The sequence below is a fragment of the Capricornis sumatraensis genome, chromosome 19, assembly GCF_032405125.1.
Source record: "Capricornis sumatraensis isolate serow.1 chromosome 19, serow.2, whole genome shotgun sequence".
In the NCBI taxonomy this organism is placed as follows: Eukaryota; Metazoa; Chordata; class Mammalia; order Artiodactyla; family Bovidae; genus Capricornis; species Capricornis sumatraensis.
The window spans coordinates 76156915-76175202 of NC_091087.1; the positions used below are offsets into that span (position 1 = coordinate 76156915).

The following is an 18288-nucleotide window of genomic DNA, read 5'->3' on the forward strand; positions in this document are numbered from 1 at the left end:
AGAGCCTGGCTCTGCCCAGGAGCCCGGGGGATGAGGCTGGGGTGGGAGGAGGGGAGGATGGGGGCACGGCGCGGCCCCCCCTCCCCCCGGGCTTGAATCCCTAACCCCCCACGAGGGTGTGACAAGAGCAGGCAGGGAGCGTCTGGTCTCCCCCTGCCTCGGGCCTGGGAGCCCAGGGAGCTCCGCGGCTCTCTGAGCCCTGGGCAGAGGCCAGGGGGCAGACTCCGGACTCGTCCCTACCAAGAGCGCCCCAGGAAAGAAACTAGAGGCGCTGGCCCCCTGCCCTGGGGCAGGGGCCGCGTAGACCCCCCCTACCCACTGGGGCCTTCCCTGGCCTTTCTATGACTTGCAGGGCCAGTCACGTCCAAGCCCCAGTCCACCTGGGGTGTGCCGGGCTGCAGTGCACTCAGCCCGGACACGGGAGCCCAGCAGACCACGTGCACCGTCTCTGGGCGCCCAGTCTCTGCACAGGAGGAGCCGGAAGGAAGTTTCGGGGTGGCCAGTGAGCACTGTGGCCGCCCTCTCCTGTGCCGGCCAGGTGACCTGAAAACACCGTCGCTTCTCCCTGGACTCAGAGCCCTGAGAACCGAGGAGCTGGAGGGCAGCCGCACTCCTGGATGGATGGGGCCCGCCTGCTGATGCCAGGGTGCCCTGTGACAGGCAATGGGGGTCCCCGCCCGAGCGGGTGGACCAGGGGACGCGCTGTCCTCTCTGTGACCACCAGAGGGCGCCCACGCCAGGCCGGGGTCCCAGGTTCACCGCGGGGCAGGTGCGTGCCCAGAGCGCCCCGCGTGGAACGCGGAGATGCAGCTCCCTTTGGGCAAATTGCACGCCCGCCCTGGAGGGGATCTAGACCCCAAATGTGGGTTCGCCGGGCCCAGGCCCCGCCACGGGGAGGACGAGTGCGACTGCCCCCAGGAGCGTGCCCGGGTCGCTCCAGCGGGAGGGACCCCGGAGTGCGCCTCTGGCCCGCGAGCCCCGCGGCCGGGCGCGCGGCCCCACCGGGCCCCGGCTGGCGGCGGGGGCGGGACCGGCGGCCCTGAGGTCCAGGCGGCGCCTCACGGCGCCAGAGAGCCCGCCCCGGCCCCGCCCCCCGCCCCAGGCCGGCTCCTTTTAATGGCGCGGCGCGCGGGTGCGGCGGGCTCTCGCGCGGCCCAGCGCAGAGGACGAGCCGAGCAAGCATGTCCGGGACCCGAGCCTCTAACGATCGGCCCCCCAGCGCGGGCGGCGTCAAGCGGGGGCGGCTGCAGCACGAGGCGGCGACCACCGGCTCCCGGGTGACTGTGGTGCTGGGCGCGCAGTGGGGGGACGAGGGCAAAGGCAAGGTGGTGGACCTGCTGGCCACGGACGCCGACATCATCAGCCGCTGCCAGGTGCGGGCCGGGCGCCGGGCCCTCCCCCACCCCGATCCGGCCGGACCCTGCCCTCCCTGCCCTCCCCCCTCCCCAACACGCCCCTTGGACGCCTTCCCTCCGGGGACTCCCTCCCCAGCCGCCACCCCCACGCACTCGGGGCAGAGCGTCTTCCCTCCCCCATGGTCTCCCCCAGGGACCCCGCCTTCCCCGCCGGCCCCACCCCCAGGGCCGTGGGCCAGGGGCCGAGCTATAAATACAAGTCGCTGAGTTGGGGACACCTGATCCTCAGGGGGTGGGGTGTGCCATGGGTGACACTGGGGCGGGCATATGGGGGGCGAGGCGGGGACCCCGGCCCCCAGTGGCTTGGAGGCCACCCAGACTCCGCACTTCCTCCTTCTGCCTGGGGCTGGGACAGAGCTGGCTGACCACAAGGGGTCAGTGTGCGGGAGGAGGCTGCCGGCTGGAGCCCAGAGTGGGAGCAGGCATGGCTTCTTGGAGCCGCGGAGGGTCAGCCAAGCGGGGGCAGAGACCCGGGCAGGACTGCCGGCCAGGGCCGGAAGGAGGAGAGGGAGGAGCCTGGGTCTTCTGGCCAGGGTGACCCCGAGGCTGGTGGTGCCACCCAGGATGCCAGACACAAGCTCTGTCCCCCAAGGGCCCCTGCCCGCTGCGGGCTGCTCTCTGCACCCCGTCTGTCTCCTGCACCCCTCGGGCCGTGCCGCGCTCTGGGTGCAGTGGGGTTGGCCTGGAGGGGTACACTGCTCCTGAGGCTCACAGCCCCATGTGGGGAGGCTGCCAGAAGTGAGGAAGGGACGCCCTCTGGGCACCTCATGCCTGAGCTCCTGCCAGGTGGGGCCCAGGACTCAGCGCCACCGGGGTGGGGGCCAGTGTGCCCACTGGGGCAGATGCTGCTCGCAGGCTGACTGTGGGCTCCTAGAAGGTGTCTCCTGGAGTAGTGGGAGCCTCCCACCGTCTCAGCCCCTCAGCCACAGCGAGCAAGTCCACCCCCCCTCCCCTGGCCCCTGGGCCGGGCGCGCAGCCCGTCTGCTGCTTGTCCCCTCGGGGGGCCTGCCTGCTCCAGCCGTGACGCCCAGGGCCCTCCCTGTGACCTGCCCGCTCTGGGCAGCCTCACCCACCCTCCTCGAAGTGACCTCGGGGCTTGGCAGGTGTCCATGAGGGCCCTCGCCTCGGAACCACAGGGCTCCCCGCTGCCGACGCGGTTCTGGAGGAAGGCCCTCGGTGCTCTGCCACCTGGGTCGGCAGGCCGGGCCCTGCCCTCTCCTGTTGCTTGTGAGAGCCGTGGGCGGGACCAAGCTAGGGCAGAGCCGCCTGGAGCCCCCCACCCAAGCGGGAGCCCACACACCCTCTCCCTGACCCAGCTTCTCCCTGAGATCCAGTCTCCGGGCGCAGGCCTCCAGGTATCCTGGGAGCCCACCGTGACTTCTCCCCTCCAGCCTCCAAACAAGCTGGTGAGGCGGAGAAACGGGACCAGAGCCACTGAGCCGTTAGAACAAGCAGCACATATGGGTCCTCCTGCGTGCCACACCCGCCTGGCACCAGTGCTGGGCTCTGGTTGGCGCAGGGAGGGTCCAGCCCCCACCCAGAGAGGACTGCTTTTGCCTGGAGCCCAGCGTTGTGGCCTTCACACGCACCTGGCCCCAGAGCTGGGTCGATCTTGGCGCTCTGGGCCAGGGCAGCCGGCAGCTGGCCGCAGAGTCACGGGTGGGGGACGGGGTGGGCTGGGAACCCAGCCCTGCCTGGGTGGCTGTCTAGAAGGACTGAAACCAGCCAGCTCGTGACCAGAGGGGTCGCCTGGCCTGTCACCTGGGCCTGGGGTCATCCCGAGCGGCAGCCGCGACCCCCGCGGCCGCCCAGGGCCCCTACTCCGGTCCTGCCGCTGCACCGCCCTCCGCCACGCCCTCCCGGCGCCCGCGGTCCACCTGGGAAGCCCTTCAGCGGCCTGGCTCAGGGGAACTCACCTTCCACCTGCCCAAGGCGCCCCCAGTGGCCACCCTCGGTGCTCCCCATCCCGGGGGTTTGGGGCCCGTGGTCAGCATGCACCGCAAGACCCCCAAGACCTTCCTTAGGGTCCAGAGACCTGGGCCTTAGCCCCCTGCTGTTCTGTCTGCCTCCCCCTCCCCGTGTGGATGGCGCCCGAGCCTCCCCCGGCGGCCTGGGCGCAGGTCCTGGGGCTGCTCCGGGCCCCGCGGCCCCGGGGCTCCCTTCTCCCCTCACTCGCCGCCCAACGCCCCTTCCCTCTTCCTGGCCCAGGTCCCGCGGCAGCCTCGCGACAGCGACCCCAGAGCTGCCTCCGCCTCCCTCCGCCCTTTGCCGGCCTCCTCGGGCCGCGCGCTCCGCCCACTCCCTGGGAGACCCCGCCCCTGTGCCGGGCTTTCTCTTGCGGTGCCCGCGGGCATCCTTCCTGCTGTTTGAGGTACCCCACCCCCGACCCCCGTCCGGACGGGAACCCGAGAGCCCACGCGCCTGGCCTGCCTGTCAGGGCCCCGGTCACGCCCCCTCCTGCGCCTCGTGCTGTCCCCAGGACACGGTGCCAGCCCTCCTTCTGTTTCCAGAGTTACCTTCAGCAGGCTTTGGGCCCCACAACAGCCCCGAGGCCTCAGGCCGCCCCGGGCAGGATTTATATACGATTCGCCCCTCCAAGGGCAGTGAGGCGGCTCGGTGCAGGAGTCCAGCGCGGTGGGCCCATCAGCTCCGGGGCGCGGTGACCGAGGGCACATGGTCTCACTCCTGCGGGGTGAGGGGCCGCGCCCTGTGGCTCGTCGGTGCTCTGGGATCTCTCTCCCCCGGCGGGAGGCTGGGAATGCCCTGAACCCCAGGCCGGCCCAGGGGCTTCTCGGGTCGGGGGCTCTGGGGGAGACGCCCGGTGGTGCCTCCACGTGTGCACCCTCTCGTGACACCTGTCCCCCAGCAGAGGTTCCAGGGGGAGAGCCTCCGCAGGGTCACCTGGGCGGTCGTGGCCCTGGGCGGGGGAGACTTGTGCACCCACCTGGGGCCCCTGCCCTCCCCCCTCTAGGCCTCACTCTGGTGCCTCACGCGCAGAGCAGTTCTTTTTGGGGTGAACGGATGGATGGTGGACCGATGGTAGAGTCCCTCAGAGCAGACACCCAAAAAGACACGCTTTCACCCAGACCACGGTGGGGGTGGGGGCCAGTTCCCAAGGCTCTCCACCTGGAGGGCAGACCCCTGGCTGTTGCCTGCTGGGCAGGATCCTGAGAAAACCCACCTCGGGGCCGCCCAGAGGCTCCGCCTCCGCCCGCGGCCACACCCAGGGCCGAGAGCAGTGTCACAGCCTCGGAGGCCTGCCGCCCACACCCACCCTCTGTGTCTTGTTCGTCCACTCTGCGCTGGCCCCAAGGAGGGTGGGCTGGAGGACACCCGCAGAGACAGCAAGGGCCGGGGCTGGCTAGATCTCGGAGTGGGCCGGCCTTGGTGCTGTTGCTGTGTCCTTGAACGAGAAAGCCCCACTTGCTTAGATGCCTGCCGCCAGGGCGGCACCTGGTGGGGCCATCCACTGGGGACTTTGAGTGCCCGGCCAGGTCGTGGGGGCGGCGGCAGCGTCCCTGGGGCCTCTGAGCTGGCTGTGCCAGCTGTGAGGCTCCATCACGGAGGGGAGGACCTGCAGGGAGGTAGAGTCCTGAGGGTCCCCCGGGCAGAAAAGAGGGGTGAGGCTGGCTCCCGGTCACTCTGGACGGGAGCCTCCAGAGCCTGTCCACCTGGGGGGACAGGGAGACAGTGCAGCCTGGAGGCAAAGGCCCTGAGGGGGCTGCCAGGCTGGGCCTGGGACTCTGAACCAGCTGTCCCTCTAGGTGGCTTTTCCCAGCCATGCCCCCAGCTCTCCCAGCCTGTGGACTGCAGACCACAGCAGGGCTGGGGCGTTAGGAGTGGGGGTGGGTGGAATATCCCTGCCCCGACCTCACCCACGCCCCGGGAGAGGGCAGATGGGGGTTTCTGGGACGGTTGCCTGGACCTCTGCAGAGCTGCTGGGAGGGGCGCCCTCAGGTCAGCCGGCCCTGAGCTCAGCGTCCAAGGCTGGCTTACACCCCAGGAGTGGACCGTGGCCTGGTGCCTGGGCCCTGTAGCCAGCGGGGGTCATTTGCCACCCATGGACCCACGGCGGCCTGCGCCTGTTCCTAGGCACTGGTGTTTGCCCCAAACGAAAGTGGAGTGTGCTCGGCCCAGCTGATGCTGGCACTGGGCAACTGAGAACCGGGGAGGGGGCAGAGTGTCTAGGCCCCCGCCACCGCAGGCAGGACGCGGCTGGGGGTGGATCTGGCGCACAGGGAGAGAGGCTGCACGGAGGCCATCAACCCGCCACCCAGTCTTGCTGCAAACTCCTTTCCTGGGACCTCGGGTCCCCCCCACCCTCCGCCAGGCTGCCCCACCTACGTGGCAAAGGTGACCGTGGGCATGAACTGCACAGCGAACCTCGTGTGCCGGGAGGCACTGCACGTGTCCCGAGGTGAGGGCAGAGTAAGGATGGGGCCTCTGAGGGGGCCCAGTGACCCCAAAACCCAGGCCATCAGTCACAGTGACTCGGATGCTCAAGGCTGAGCCCACCACCTCTCCCCCCCGCACCCTGGTCAGCATCAGCTCCCTCCCCTCCAGCAGCCCCCCTGGGGTCCCTTACTAGCTGGCCCACCCGCCCGGTTCACTCCCAGCTGGCTCCATCCTGAGCCCCTTGTGGCCTGGCACTGCGCCACCCCTGTTTGTGGGGCCCCCTCCTTGGTCCCCAGCCCCCCCTCCACCATGTCCCCTGCCCCCCATCATCGGCTCAGAGCCTGTGGTCAGTTCCCACAGGGACCACCTGGCTCAGGCGGCCGGGGGGGCGGCAGGCTGTCCTCCAGGGCGAGTGGGCTGTGGCACAGGGCCCTGTTGTGCAGCAGGGGCCCCAGGACACACACCGGGACCCCACTGACCCCAGGGGTCAGTTAGAGGCAAACCCGCCCTGGCCCTCCAATCCCGGGGTCATTCCAGACAGGCCTCTGCACATGCACGTGACACGCGGAACACTTGGGGTCTGCAGGGCCATCGGGGGTGGCTGGGACGGAGGCTGGGAAAGGGGCGTTGAGGGGAGATCGGGCTCTGGCCACTCTCCTTAAATTGCCCGAGTGTGAAGTGAGGGAGGTCCAGGAGAAAGTGCCCCCACTCGGGTCCCCCCACCCCCGCTTGGGCCCTTTCCGTGGGGGAGACGGGAGGTGTGTGAACCTCCCCAGCCCCTCCATGAGGAGCAGGTGCGCCCGGGGGAGGACGTGGCCCTCATTAGGCCAGGCCTGGCCGGGCAGGAAGCGACCACGCACACGTGTGGGGCTCGTCTCTGCTGGGCCCTGAGGGGCACGGGTGCTGGAACCCTCACAGCCGGTGGCCATCACCTCCTCTGCCAGCCAGGAGGAGAGCGGGGCATGGAGGGCAGGGGCCCAGCCGTGGCGGGGCCCCACGGATACGCTAGTGCCTTGCAGGAGGCGGGCTGGCGGGGCTTCAAGGCCTCAGGCAACAGCCAGGACACATCCCCTCTCCGGGCCCTGCTCACCGGCTCCGGGGCCCACGGTGGGGCCCGCACTGGCCTCTAGAGCCTAGACCTGGGGCTGGAGCCCGGCTTCCCTCCTGGGTGGGGCCTCCTCCTGGCTACCCGCACACCGCAGTCGGCCTCAGGATGGTTTTTCCCGCTTTATTCCTAGGTGTGAGGTGCAGGCCCAAGGGAGGGCTTGCTGTTGCACCGGCTCCTGGTCCCGGAAAGGCTGTGCTGCCTGCCCGCCCTCTGCCCCCTCCCCTCTCAGAGCTCAGGCTCTGTGGCAGCAGGGCCTGAATCTCTGCTCCCTGCATCATCCTCGAGTCAGAGCAGGAAGCCCAGGGGGAGCTGTGGGCGGGCAGGCAGGGCTCTGAGCCTGTGGAGGCTTCAGGGGCTTCACTGAGCCGGCCTCCCCGGAGAGTCAGCCCAAGAGGGTCCTGGGTGTGGGGGCCAGCCTGTTTCTTGGACCCAGTGTCCCGGCCAGGCCCTGGCACCCCAGACACGCATCGGAGCCAACCACTGGACCAGGCTCCCCAAGCCCAAGCAGAGATGGCATCTCACACTCCTGCCACACGGGCACCCCAGAGGGGGCTCCTGAGCACCTGCATTTAGAGCTGCCCGAGTGAGCCAGGTGCCAGGCAGGCCTCCTGGGGTGGATGCCGATCCGGTTTCTGTCCCCAGGGAGGCAACAATGCTGGCCACACCGTGGTGGTGGATGGCAAGGAGTATGACTTCCACCTGCTGCCCAGCGGCATCATCAACCCCAAGGCCGTGTCCTTCATCGGTGAGTGCCCGCCCGCCCGCCTGCCCCACCGCGGCCCAGGAACCCATGGATGTGAGTGGAAGAGGCCTGGACATCATCGAGCCCAGGGGTCTATACGCAGGCTGGACGTAGCGGGGCACGGGGCTGGGCCCCGAGGGTCAAGGTTCCAGCCCCACCGGGACCCCTTGCAGAGGCCCTGATCTGGGGACCCCGCCTCGGGGCCCTGCTCGGAGCCCAGGACCCCCTCCTCCCCACGCCTGGGATGGAGGGGCAGGTGGAGGGTGCAGGAGGCTCCCTGAGCGCTCAGACTCCCTGGATGTGTGTGTGTGCAAGCCTGTAGGTGTGTGTGTGGGTGAGTGAGGGTGTGGGTGTCCACGCGTGTGTATGGCAAGTGTGGGTGTCACGTGTGTGAGTCTGTGTGCGTGTGTGCATGCCTGTATGGGTATGTGCGTGCCTGTGAGAGTGTGTGCACGTGTGATGCCCGTGGGTGAGTGTGCGAACGTTGTGGGGCTGGCTCCCTGTGGGTCTGCATGGGCTCTGCGTGGGCAGCTGTCCCCCACCCTCCTCCAGCCCCTGGACAGCCCCTCCCCCACCCCTTCCCACCGCCCTCTCCTGCCCATCCCTCCAGGACACACTCTGAGAACTTCAGGGACTTTTCCTTCCGGCTTTTTCCACCACTGAGCAGGGCCACACGCGTGACTCACTGCCCCACCCCACCCCCAGGAAGCAGGGCTGGCACAGCGAGTGTGTGCCCGCTGGTGGCATGGGCCCAGCCCTGGGTGTGAGCCCAGGGGCGCTGTTGCAGCAGTGGGCCTGTGGGGCGGTGGGCGGTCAGGCTGAGCAGGAGAGGGCGGTGGCCCAGGGGCTTCTCCGTGGTGCAGACTGGGCCCTGGTGGAGGGTGAGGACCCCAGTTCACCCGGGACCCCGCACCCAGGGGCCAAGTCTCTGCCCCAGGAGGCTGCTGGGCGCCACTAGGTGGGAACCAGGCCAAGCAGGCACCGCGTGCTGTGGGGAGGGGAGAGGCCGTCTGCCCGGTGTCCGGGAGCCGGGGGTGGATGGGGGCCAGCGGCCCCCAGGAGCATGGGCAGGGGCCAGCCCGGCCAGATACTGACGGGAGCCCCCAGCAAGGGTGGGACGCGCCGGCGCTCACGCGGCCCCCCGCCAGGCCCCGCCCCGAGGCCATCTCGGGGCTCCTGGCATTTAGATGACCTTTCGAGCCCGGTGTGGCTTGCCACCTCTGAGTCACTCCCATCTGGACCTGTGTCCCATCTCCCTCCGCCAATCCTGGCGCCCTGGGGACGCACCCCCCGGGAAGGCCGCGGGGGCCCCACCCGGCGGGCTTTGGTCTCAGAGGAAGGGGCAGCCTTGGCTTCAGTCTGGGCCCCTGGTGGGCTTGTGGCCGTGGCGAGCCCCCTCCTCAGCTGGGCTCAGTGCCCGCCCTCTACTCACCCCCGCTTCAGTTTTACAGGGATGGGGAGGCCTGGCTCAGTTTCACGGGGATGGGGAGGCCTGGCTCCCGAGACCAAACAGCTGCAGGCTGTGTTTCTCCCCGCCTGCTGCTTCCCCGTCTCCGTGTACATCAACCACGACAGCTCTGTTGAGGTATAACTTAGGCACCGTGAAATGCGCCCCGAGAGGGTAGGATGGCGCACCCGCCCCAGCTCAGTTCCGGAACAGTCTCTCCCTCCTGAAGCCTCCCCCAGCAGCCCTCGTCTGCTGTCTCTCTAAATGGAGGCTTCTGTTTGGACCATTTTTTACTGTGATAGAGTACACGTAATATAAACTTTCCATCTTTCATAAAACAGAATTTATTTTATGTAAATTCATGTATTTTCTTCTAAATTTTATGCCCTACTTCCTTTCTGGGTATTCAGATTCCCTCTATTTGATGAAACAGTGGCCACACAGTTTTTTTTGTAAATGCCCTTTCGTGGCAAAACAGTTGGCAACCCCAGATCCGTGCGCTGATTTTTCTTTGAAATGTGGAATCTTCTTAGAAGCCCTGGGCAGCTCAGTGGTCACCTGACAGCCAAGTCTGTGGAGGGGACAGGCAGGTCTGAGTTGACCAGATGTGAGCTGACCACATCGGAGCTGACCCCGACCCACCACACAGCTGACAGTGAGCTATGTGACAGTCGGGGAACGTTGGCCCAGTGAGCAATTTAACCACTCATTTCTTCCAAACTGCATCTTGGGAATTTAGCATCTTAATGAGAATTATTAAGCTCCTTCTCGTGGCAAAAAAAAAAAAAGTTTCCATGTTAACCATTTTTAACCGTCCAGTTCAGGAGCATCGAGTACGTTAGTATTGTCTCGCAGCATCAGCATGTCCATCTGCAGAGCTCCGTCCCCCCTGAACTCTCCATCCCCTTTCCCTCCCCTCGCCCCCGGCCCCCAGCACCCTGCCCTCTGTCCCTGTGAGTCTGACTCCTCCAGGGACCTCGTACAAGGGGGACCTCATACAAGGGGGTCATACAGAGAATGGCCTTTAGTGTCTGGCTTACTTCACTTTATTTATTATTATTTATTTCACAGAGGGGCTTCCCTGGGGGCTCAGATGGTAAAGCATCTGCCCTGCCATGCAGGAGACCCGGGTTCAGTCCCTGAGTGGGGAAGATCCCCTGGAGAAGGGAATAGTTACCCACTCCGGTATCCTCACTTTCACTTTTCACTTCCATGCATTGGAGAAGGAAATGGCAACCCACTCCAGTGTTCTTGCCTGGAGAAGCCCAGGGACAGGGGAGTCTGGTGGGCTGCCGTCTATGGGGTTGCACAGAGTCAGACACGACTGAAGCGACGTAGCAACAGCAGCAGCAGCCGGTATTCTTGCCTGGAGAATTCCCTAGACAGAGGAGCCTGGCCGGCTACCATCCATGGGGTCACAGAGTCAGGCACGACTGAGTGGCGAAGGCTTCCACCCGTATTTCACTTGACGTGGTGCGCTTGACGTCCATCCGTGTGGCAGCATGCCCTTCCTTTTCACAGCTGTGTAATAATCCCCTTTTGTGGCTGAACCACATTTTCTTTGTCCATCATTGATGTCCACTGACGGACAGCTGGGTTCTTTCCCCGTCTTAGCCATCATGAATGATGCAGCCGTCAGCATGAGGGCGTGAATTTCACGGCGTTTTAAGTGTGAAGTCCCTCTGTGACCCAATTCAATCTCGTGTCCATGTCTCTCAGGCAATGGAGTGGTTGTCCACTTGCCGGGCTTGTTTGAAGAAGCAGAGAAGAACGAGAAGAAAGGTAGGTCCGCGTCCCCGCGGAGCCGCGCCGCCCGGGAGCCATGTGTGCTCCCCGCGGCCGAGTTGGCGGTGCTCCCTGTGTGGTTTCTGCCGATGGCGGCGGCAGGTGGGCAGGTGGTGCGGTTTCCACCCTGGCCCCCGGCCCGTGCCTGCTGGCCCTGCTCACACCAGAAGCCTGAGAGCAGGCAATCAGTCCAGGGGCCCCAGCCTTTGGCTTCAGGCCACAGCCTCTATGTCGCAGGCGAGCTTTCCTGACACTGGGGACCGGTGATGCCAGGAGCTGCAGATGCAGGCTCTCCAGGACAGAACCCTGAAGCCTGGACTTCGACCCTGATGTCCCAAGAATGGGGACGGTTGGGCCGACATCCCTGCAGGGAAGGGTGTGGTCCCTGGGGGCTGCTCAGGGGCAGGAGGCGGGCATGCAGTGACTAAGGCTGCCAGCCAGGCACGCGGGCAGGTGGGCCCCCAGTGGTTGTCGAGAGGCAGGTGGGTGGCACTGCAGCCCTAAGGTGCCCTGGACGGAGCAGAGCCTCCGCTTCAGGGCCCAGGCTCAGAGCAGGCGCAAAAGGAGCCAGCGGGCCCTGGCCCCGGGACGTGGGCTCCAGGACGTGCCAGGACGGAGCCCGTGAGGAGACAGAGCCGCCCGTGGGGACGTGGGTGGATGTCCCCAGGCCCCCGGGGGAGGGCCTGTCTCCGACTGCGTGCCGTGTCCGCAGGCCTGAAGGACTGGGAGAAGAGGCTCGTCATCTCTGACCGGGCCCACCTCGGTGAGTCCTGGGGCCTCCCTGCTCGCCTGCGAATAAGTGACCCCAGGCACCCCAGGCCTTCTCCGAGGCCGTGCCAGGTCAGGGTGACTGCCAGTGCAGGCCTAGGGGAGGGACCCGTGGTGTCCCCAGAGACCCCGTAACCTTCTGTCTCTCTTGCCTCCGGATGCTCCTGCCCACCCGGCTGGCAGTGTTCGACTTTCACCAGGCGGTGGACGGGCTCCAGGAGGTGCAGCGGCAGGCCCAGGAGGGCAAGAAGTGAGTGGCGTCTGCGCTGCCCCCGGGCCTCAAGTCCACAGCCGCAGAGCTGGGGGCGTGTCGGGTGGAGGGGGGCGGCGTGCGTCCACCAGGAGCCCCGAGGACAGCGTCTGTCAGTTCACCCCGCGCCTCCCCAGCCCTGAAGTCCAGGCGAGCCGCCTCTCCCAGGGCCGGGCAGTCCTCCCTGGGGCCACCCCCAGGAGTGCCCGTGCCATCCGTTGCCTGCCGCGCCCCCCCGCCCCTGCTGCAGTCCCAGGCCAGCCTTGACCGCAGCTCCAGCGGGCGCCAAAGCCTGCCTAGCCGCCTCAATGGCCAGTCACTGGTTCTCCAGAGACATGCACTGCAGTGGGCCAGGGACAGCGTCAAAGCCAGGACAGGAGTGAAGCAGACCAGAATCCTGCCTCTCACACGTGTGCACACACGCACAACCAGTGCATGCATGTGCACAGATTATACACACACGGCCGTGCACACTCACATAGAGGGACACGCATGCTCACTCACAGGGGGACACGCATGCTCACTCACACAGGGGGACGCGCGTGCACACTCACATGGAGGGACGCGCGTGCACACTCACAGGGGGACGAACATGCTCACTCACACGGAGGGACGCGCGCGCGCACTCACATAGAGGGACACGCGTGCACACTCACACGGAGGGACACGCATGCACACTCAGGGGGACGTGCATGCTCACTCACGGGGGGACACGCATGCTCACTCACAGGGGGACACGCATGCTCACTCACACAGAGGGACACACATTCTCACACGCACGCTCACACATGCTCACATATGAACACACCCTCACACACTCATGCACAAGTACACACACACAAGGCTTGGCTGCTCCTCGACCTGGGCTGGGCTGTGGTGGGCAGTGGGTACAGGGTGGCACTGCCAGGTTCCAGTTCTGAGGAGATAGCAGGTGCCCAGAGCAGCAGCCTCAGTGCTGGGCAGAAGGCAGCTGGGCCAGAGAGGGCACCACCGGGCACTGGGCCTCTGGGGGCCACAGGAGGGCCAGGGCCGGGACTTGGACCCACGTGCCGGCCCCGCAACCCAGCCACTGAGGCTGGGGCCGGGGAGGGCCCTCGGGCATCGCCCAGCGCAACCTTGGTTTACAGGGGTGGCTGCCAAGGGCTGGCCGGGGGCCGCGGGTTCCCGGGCTCCTCCCCCAGTTCCGGCAGGCCCGCCTAGGCCCCCGAGCTCATGGCCCTTGCCCTGTCTTCCAGCATCGGCACCACCCGGAAGGGGATCGGGCCGGCATACTCGTCCAAGGCCGCCCGCACTGGCCTCCGCATCTGCGACCTCCTGTCTGACTTTGACGAGTTCTCCTCCCGGTACCTGACCCGTCCCCAGCCCTGGGCTGGGGGAACCCAGGCCAGGGAGGCGGGCGCGGGGCTCAGGCAGATGGGGTGGCAGTCACTGTCGCTTCCGCAGATTCAAGAACCTGGCGCACCAGCACCAGTCCATGTTCCCCAGTTTGGAAGTGGACATTGAAGGTCAACTCAAAAGGCTCAAGGTAGAGCTGAGCACCCCAGCGTTGGGCAGGCCCAGCCCCACCGAGGGTCCCTCCACAGCCGTGCGCGCTGCCGCGGCGCCCCAGAACAAGACCTTATTTCCTGGTGGCTGGGCTCGGGGACTACAGGCCTCCTGTGGGAGCCCCCGGTTGGCGGTCTTCTCAGGAGGCCAGGGGCTCACCCGCTGACCTGGCCACTCTAGTCCTCTCTGAGGAAACGACCCTGGATACTCCAGGGGCCATAAGCAGACCCCGTCGGTCTGGGGCAAGAGGCAAAGGTGTCCCAGCTCACTGCTAGAGGGACGGAGCAGGCGGGATGGACGTGCTGGGGGACAGAGACCAACCCCGTCCATCGCAGGCAGGAGCTCGAGTTGTCCCAGCTCACTGCTAGAGGGACGGAGCGGGCGGGAGACAGGAGGATGTCCGCACGGAGCCCTTCTGGAAACCTCCAGGGCCGGACCCCAGCTCCTCCAGCCTCCTCTGGGGCCCTAGATGTAGACAGGGATGGACCCACAGGGATGCATGCCAACCAAGGGCCTCACCGGGCAGGAGTTTGCTGGAAGACAGGGGAGGAGGCCAGAGCCGGGTGGACCCCCTTCTTGCATCCTGGCCCCTTCTCCCAGGGCTTCGCCGAGCGGATCCGCCCCATGGTCCGAGACGGCGTCTATTTCATGTACGAGGCGCTCCGCGGCCCCCCCAAGAAGATCCTCGTGGAGGGCGCCAACGCAGCCCTCCTGGACATTGACTTCGGTGCGTCCCCGGCCAGAGCCCCGCGAGCCCCGCCTGCGCCGCCCCCGGCCAGAGCCCCGTGAGCCCCGCCTGCGCTGTCTGCCAAGGGGACAGCTGTGGGCTCGCCTTCCACGCCAGGCTGCCCTCTGTGCCCGGGAAAGAGTGCTACTGCCCTCTTCCCACGACCTCAGCTGGGAGGAGGGACGGGAGGCTAGGCTGGGGATGAGGGGCGAGGATGAGGGATGAGGGGGATCAGGGACGTGGACGGGGATGAGGGACGGGGGTGAGGGAGAGACTGGCTGGGCTGGGGAGCCCCAACTGCCCCACCTGGGCCTCTGTCCCCGCAGTCCCCGCTGTCCCCACTGTGTGTGTCCCCACTGGTGTGCCCAGGGACACACCAGTCCTGAGGCCGCCTGGCGCAGGCGAGGCACCCACCATCCAAACCTGAGGGACCCTCCCCCTCCCCCCCCCCCGCCAGCTCATACACACAGCACCCTGCGTCGGCCATGCCCCCTAATGGTCCCTGGGCCCACCGGGGTGACCCCTCGCCAGGATTCCTGCAGGGTGGCAACCCAACTGGCTCTGTCTCGCAGGGACCTACCCCTTCGTGACGTCCTCCAACTGCACGGTAGGCGGTGTGTGCACTGGCCTGGGCATCCCGCCCCAGAACATAGGCGAGGTCTATGGCGTGGTCAAGGCCTACACCACACGCGTGGGCATCGGCGCCTTCCCCACCGAGCAGATCAGCGTGAGTCCCCAGCCCCGGGGGACTGCGGGCGCCTCGTGGAGGGACCGCGGAGGCCGCAGAGAAGATGCTGAGGCTGCAGCTCCAGCCGCCCCCCAACCGCCATGTGGCTGTCCCGCACAGCCCCCGGCTGAGGAAGGACCCTGAGAGCCTTCTCTCTGGCCCCTCCTGGGCACCCAGGCCGCCTTCCTCCGGGGCCTGAGCGAGCCTGGGTTTGGTCTCAGCCGGACGAGAGCAGGGTGGAGCAGCACCCCGCCTCCCCAGCAAATTGCCCTCCAGCCTCGTGGGCGTCTCTGAAAGCTCAGGGCGGCCCCTGCCTTTCTCTCCCCAGCCTTGTGCCCGCGAGGCTGGAGGGACACTAGGCTCCTGTCCTGAGCAGGTGTGTGAGGGCCAGAGCAGGAAGGGGATATGCTGGGCAGAGTTATGAACCCCGGAGAAAGAAGCACAAAATAAGCGCACAGCCTGCCTGAGGGCAGCTGCAGGGTCTACAGATCCACCCTCACCTGCCCATGAGGCCAGGACGGGGCTGGCCACGAGGCTCAGCTGGGGCGGGCGTGCCCGGGGCCCGGGACGGGCCAGCGGGCGTGAGGAAGGGCGGTCGTCAGGGGGCCACGGCGGGGCGGGCAGCCAGCTCGGGCTCCGTCCCCGCAGCCCCCTGGCCCTCTGTCGCCCCGCAGGAGATCGGGGACCTGCTGCAGAGCCGCGGCCACGAGTGGGGCGTGACCACGGGCAGGAAGCGGCGCTGCGGCTGGCTGGACCTCATGATCCTGAGATACGCCCACATGGTCAACGGATTCACCGCGTGGGTGGTGCTGAGGCGCCCTCCACTCCCCGGGCGCCCACCCCCCGGGGGCCCAGCCCCAACTCCCCAGACGCTGCAGGAGCAGGGCAGCCGGGCCTCGGGGCTCAGGCCCACAGTCCTCCCCACACAGGGGGACCTCACCCCAGGGAGACCCTTCCACACAGCGAGGCCACTGGGGGGTGATGGGGAGGGCCGTCCAGGGCGCCCTGGGGCTGGCCCTGCCTTGGCTCCTGAGCATAGACAGGGAAGGCAACATCGTGAGGCCAGAGGGTGTCCCGCCACCGGAAGTAGTGCAGACGGCTCTCCTGGAGCCGGGGAGCGATCCCAGAGCAAAGGGCCTGCACTTGTCCAGACCCCTGTTCTGCTGGGCCGTGGGGCCGGGGCAGTGCTGGACTCCCGGCCTAACCGTCGGGGGCTCTGCCATCCTCCATCCTAGTCCTGCAAACAGAGGGGCGAGGGGTGGGGCTGGGCGGGAGCAGCGAGGCAGCTGACAGCCCTCAGCTTCTCGCTGTGCTCTGGACAGGCTGGCCTTGACGAAGCTGGACATCCTGGACGCCCTGGACGAGATCAAGGTCGGCGTGGCGTATAAGCTCGGCGGGAAGCGGATCCCCTACTTCCCAGGTGCGGGCACCGCCGCCCCCCTGCCCTTGGCCACTGGTCTCGGGCGAAGGGACGGCGTGTGCGCATTGGGCACACGGGGCAGCCTGTGTCAAAGGCTCTCCCCACTTCTGTGCGCTGCAGGTTCTCACCCCGAGCGGAGGCCTGTGCGTCCACGCTCTGAGGAGGGCTCAGAGGGACTCAAGGGCTGGCCCGACCCCAAGACCTTGGGGAATCCCCAGGGTCAATGCCCACCCCCTGGGAGCTGGAGACTCACCTGAAATAGCAGACATGGGCTCTGGACGCTCAAAGCTCTGGACAAATAGGAAGATGACGTCGACCTAGGAAAACACATGCTTTTGGTTAGACTTTTTAAGGTCTCCCTGAAGTTTCTGTGACCAAGCAAGTGTCTCTTCTTCTGAAAAGAGTAAAGGCAGTGATGTTGTCCTGTGTGTCTGGCCTGGGGTCACGGATGACCCCACCCCCACCGGCGGCCGTGGGCGAGCTGCCCCCGCTGCCCCCCAGTGTGTGTGTGCGCAGACTCTCGGCTGTGGGAGCCCCGTGCGTCCTCTCGGCCAGTGTCCCCCAGACCGACTGACTCTGAACTCTGAGAGGACACAGCAGGGGAGCGCTGGGACTCAGGGCATGTACTTGCAATGGACAGCTCCTTTCAGCCATTTCTGACCACAGGGGTCGTTGGCGTCTGCTGTGAGGCCAGGAGTCCAGACCAAGTGGGATCCTTGCCCTGGGGAGGGGAACGTAGACCCTTCAGGAACCCTAATACTGCAGGACCTCAAATCCCCTTAGAAGCGGGGGCCTCAGAATTGCTCAGCTGAGGTGTCCCCTGGAATCCGTGTCCAGGGTGGCGTGTCCTCTTGGCTGGAAGGGGATCAGGCAGCGTCCCAGAACCACCCCCCAGCCCTGAGAAAACCAAGCAGAGCTGCTTGCCTTCTCTGCCCCCGAACGCTGGGGCAAGCAGACCCCGGGCTGGGGGTCCCAGGCCCACAGCTGCGCAGACATCGGTGGCACACGGCTCACCCAGCCCATGTCCGCAGCCAACCAGGAGATCCTGCAGAAGGTGGAGGTGGAATACGAGACACTGCCCGGGTGGAAGGTGGACACCACGGCCGCCCGGAAGTGGGAGGACCTCCCCCCGCAGGCCCAGAGCTACATTCGGTTTGTGGAGAACCACGTCGGAGTGGCAGGTGGGTGCCCTGCGTCCAGCCACGCCCTCCACCCGCCTCACCCCAGGCTGAACCTCCCCTTCCCCTTTCAGTGAAATGGGTTGGTGTCGGCAAGTCCAGAGATTCGATGATCCAGCTGTTTTAGACAAAGCCGGAGCTGACCCCAGCGGCGTGGCCCACGTCGTGTCTTTTCCTCGGCCAGCAGAACCAACACCGTGAACAAAGAGATTTGAAAGCTATTTTCTGTACTTTTGTATTACTCTTTAAGCCTTCAGCCCAACCCACTGATTTCCACAACTTGAAACATCTGAAAGCCAGTGCTGTGTGCATTTTTTAAAATCCTGCTGTTTCACATGAGCTCAAACCAGAGCCCTTTTCTGGCTCCTTAACTGTCACGTGGTTGTCTATGCAGTTGGAGCCGCTGAGTAATAAACAAATCCCGCAGCCGCTGAGCACCAGTGAGCAGTGCAGGTTTTTTTCTGACTTCGTCATCGTTGCTTCGACTTTTAACTGCTCAAAGGCATCACTCGGCAGCATCAGTGGCCTGGGTGACTCACATTTTCGGTGTCAGGAAGCCAAGCCGTTTGTTTGCTCAGACAACAAGACCACGGGCATGAAGCATGTTTTCCAAGATGGAATGTCTTCGCAGACCCGCTCTAGATGCCAGAGCCCTTCCCGACACGGCAGCCCCTGCCTTTCAGTGGGACACCCTCTGCCCCGCCCCATGTTCCCCAAGCGAGGAAGACGGTTCTCAGCTGGCAGAACCTGCAGAGACCCTGCTGTGGTCTGTGCTCAACTG

At 66.4% G+C, this 18288-nt stretch overlaps 1 protein-coding gene across 3 annotated transcripts; it reads left to right on the forward strand.

Moving 5' to 3' along the window:
* Positions 1 to 1154: 1154 nt before the first annotated feature.
* ADSS1 (adenylosuccinate synthase 1) lies at positions 1155 to 17912 on the forward strand. Of its 3 annotated transcripts, none has more exons than XM_068991069.1 (14): positions 1155 to 1373; positions 7561 to 7663; positions 10827 to 10889; positions 11263 to 11268; positions 11605 to 11655; positions 11844 to 11910; positions 13146 to 13253; positions 13354 to 13435; positions 14056 to 14182; positions 14755 to 14909; positions 15584 to 15708; positions 16232 to 16331; positions 17372 to 17510; positions 17582 to 17912. In XM_068991069.1, exons 1-14 carry the CDS (start codon positions 1182 to 1184, stop codon positions 17632 to 17634), a joined length of 1371 nt encoding a protein of 456 aa, XP_068847170.1. In that variant the 5' UTR covers positions 1155 to 1181; the 3' UTR covers positions 17635 to 17912. The 3 variants fall into 3 exon arrangements, with proteins under 3 accessions (XP_068847170.1, XP_068847169.1, XP_068847168.1); XM_068991068.1 differs by having other exon boundaries at positions 16232 to 16329; positions 17361 to 17510; XM_068991067.1 differs by lacking the exon at positions 11263 to 11268 and having other exon boundaries at positions 16232 to 16329; positions 17361 to 17510.
* Positions 17913 to 18288: the final 376 nt, after the last annotated feature.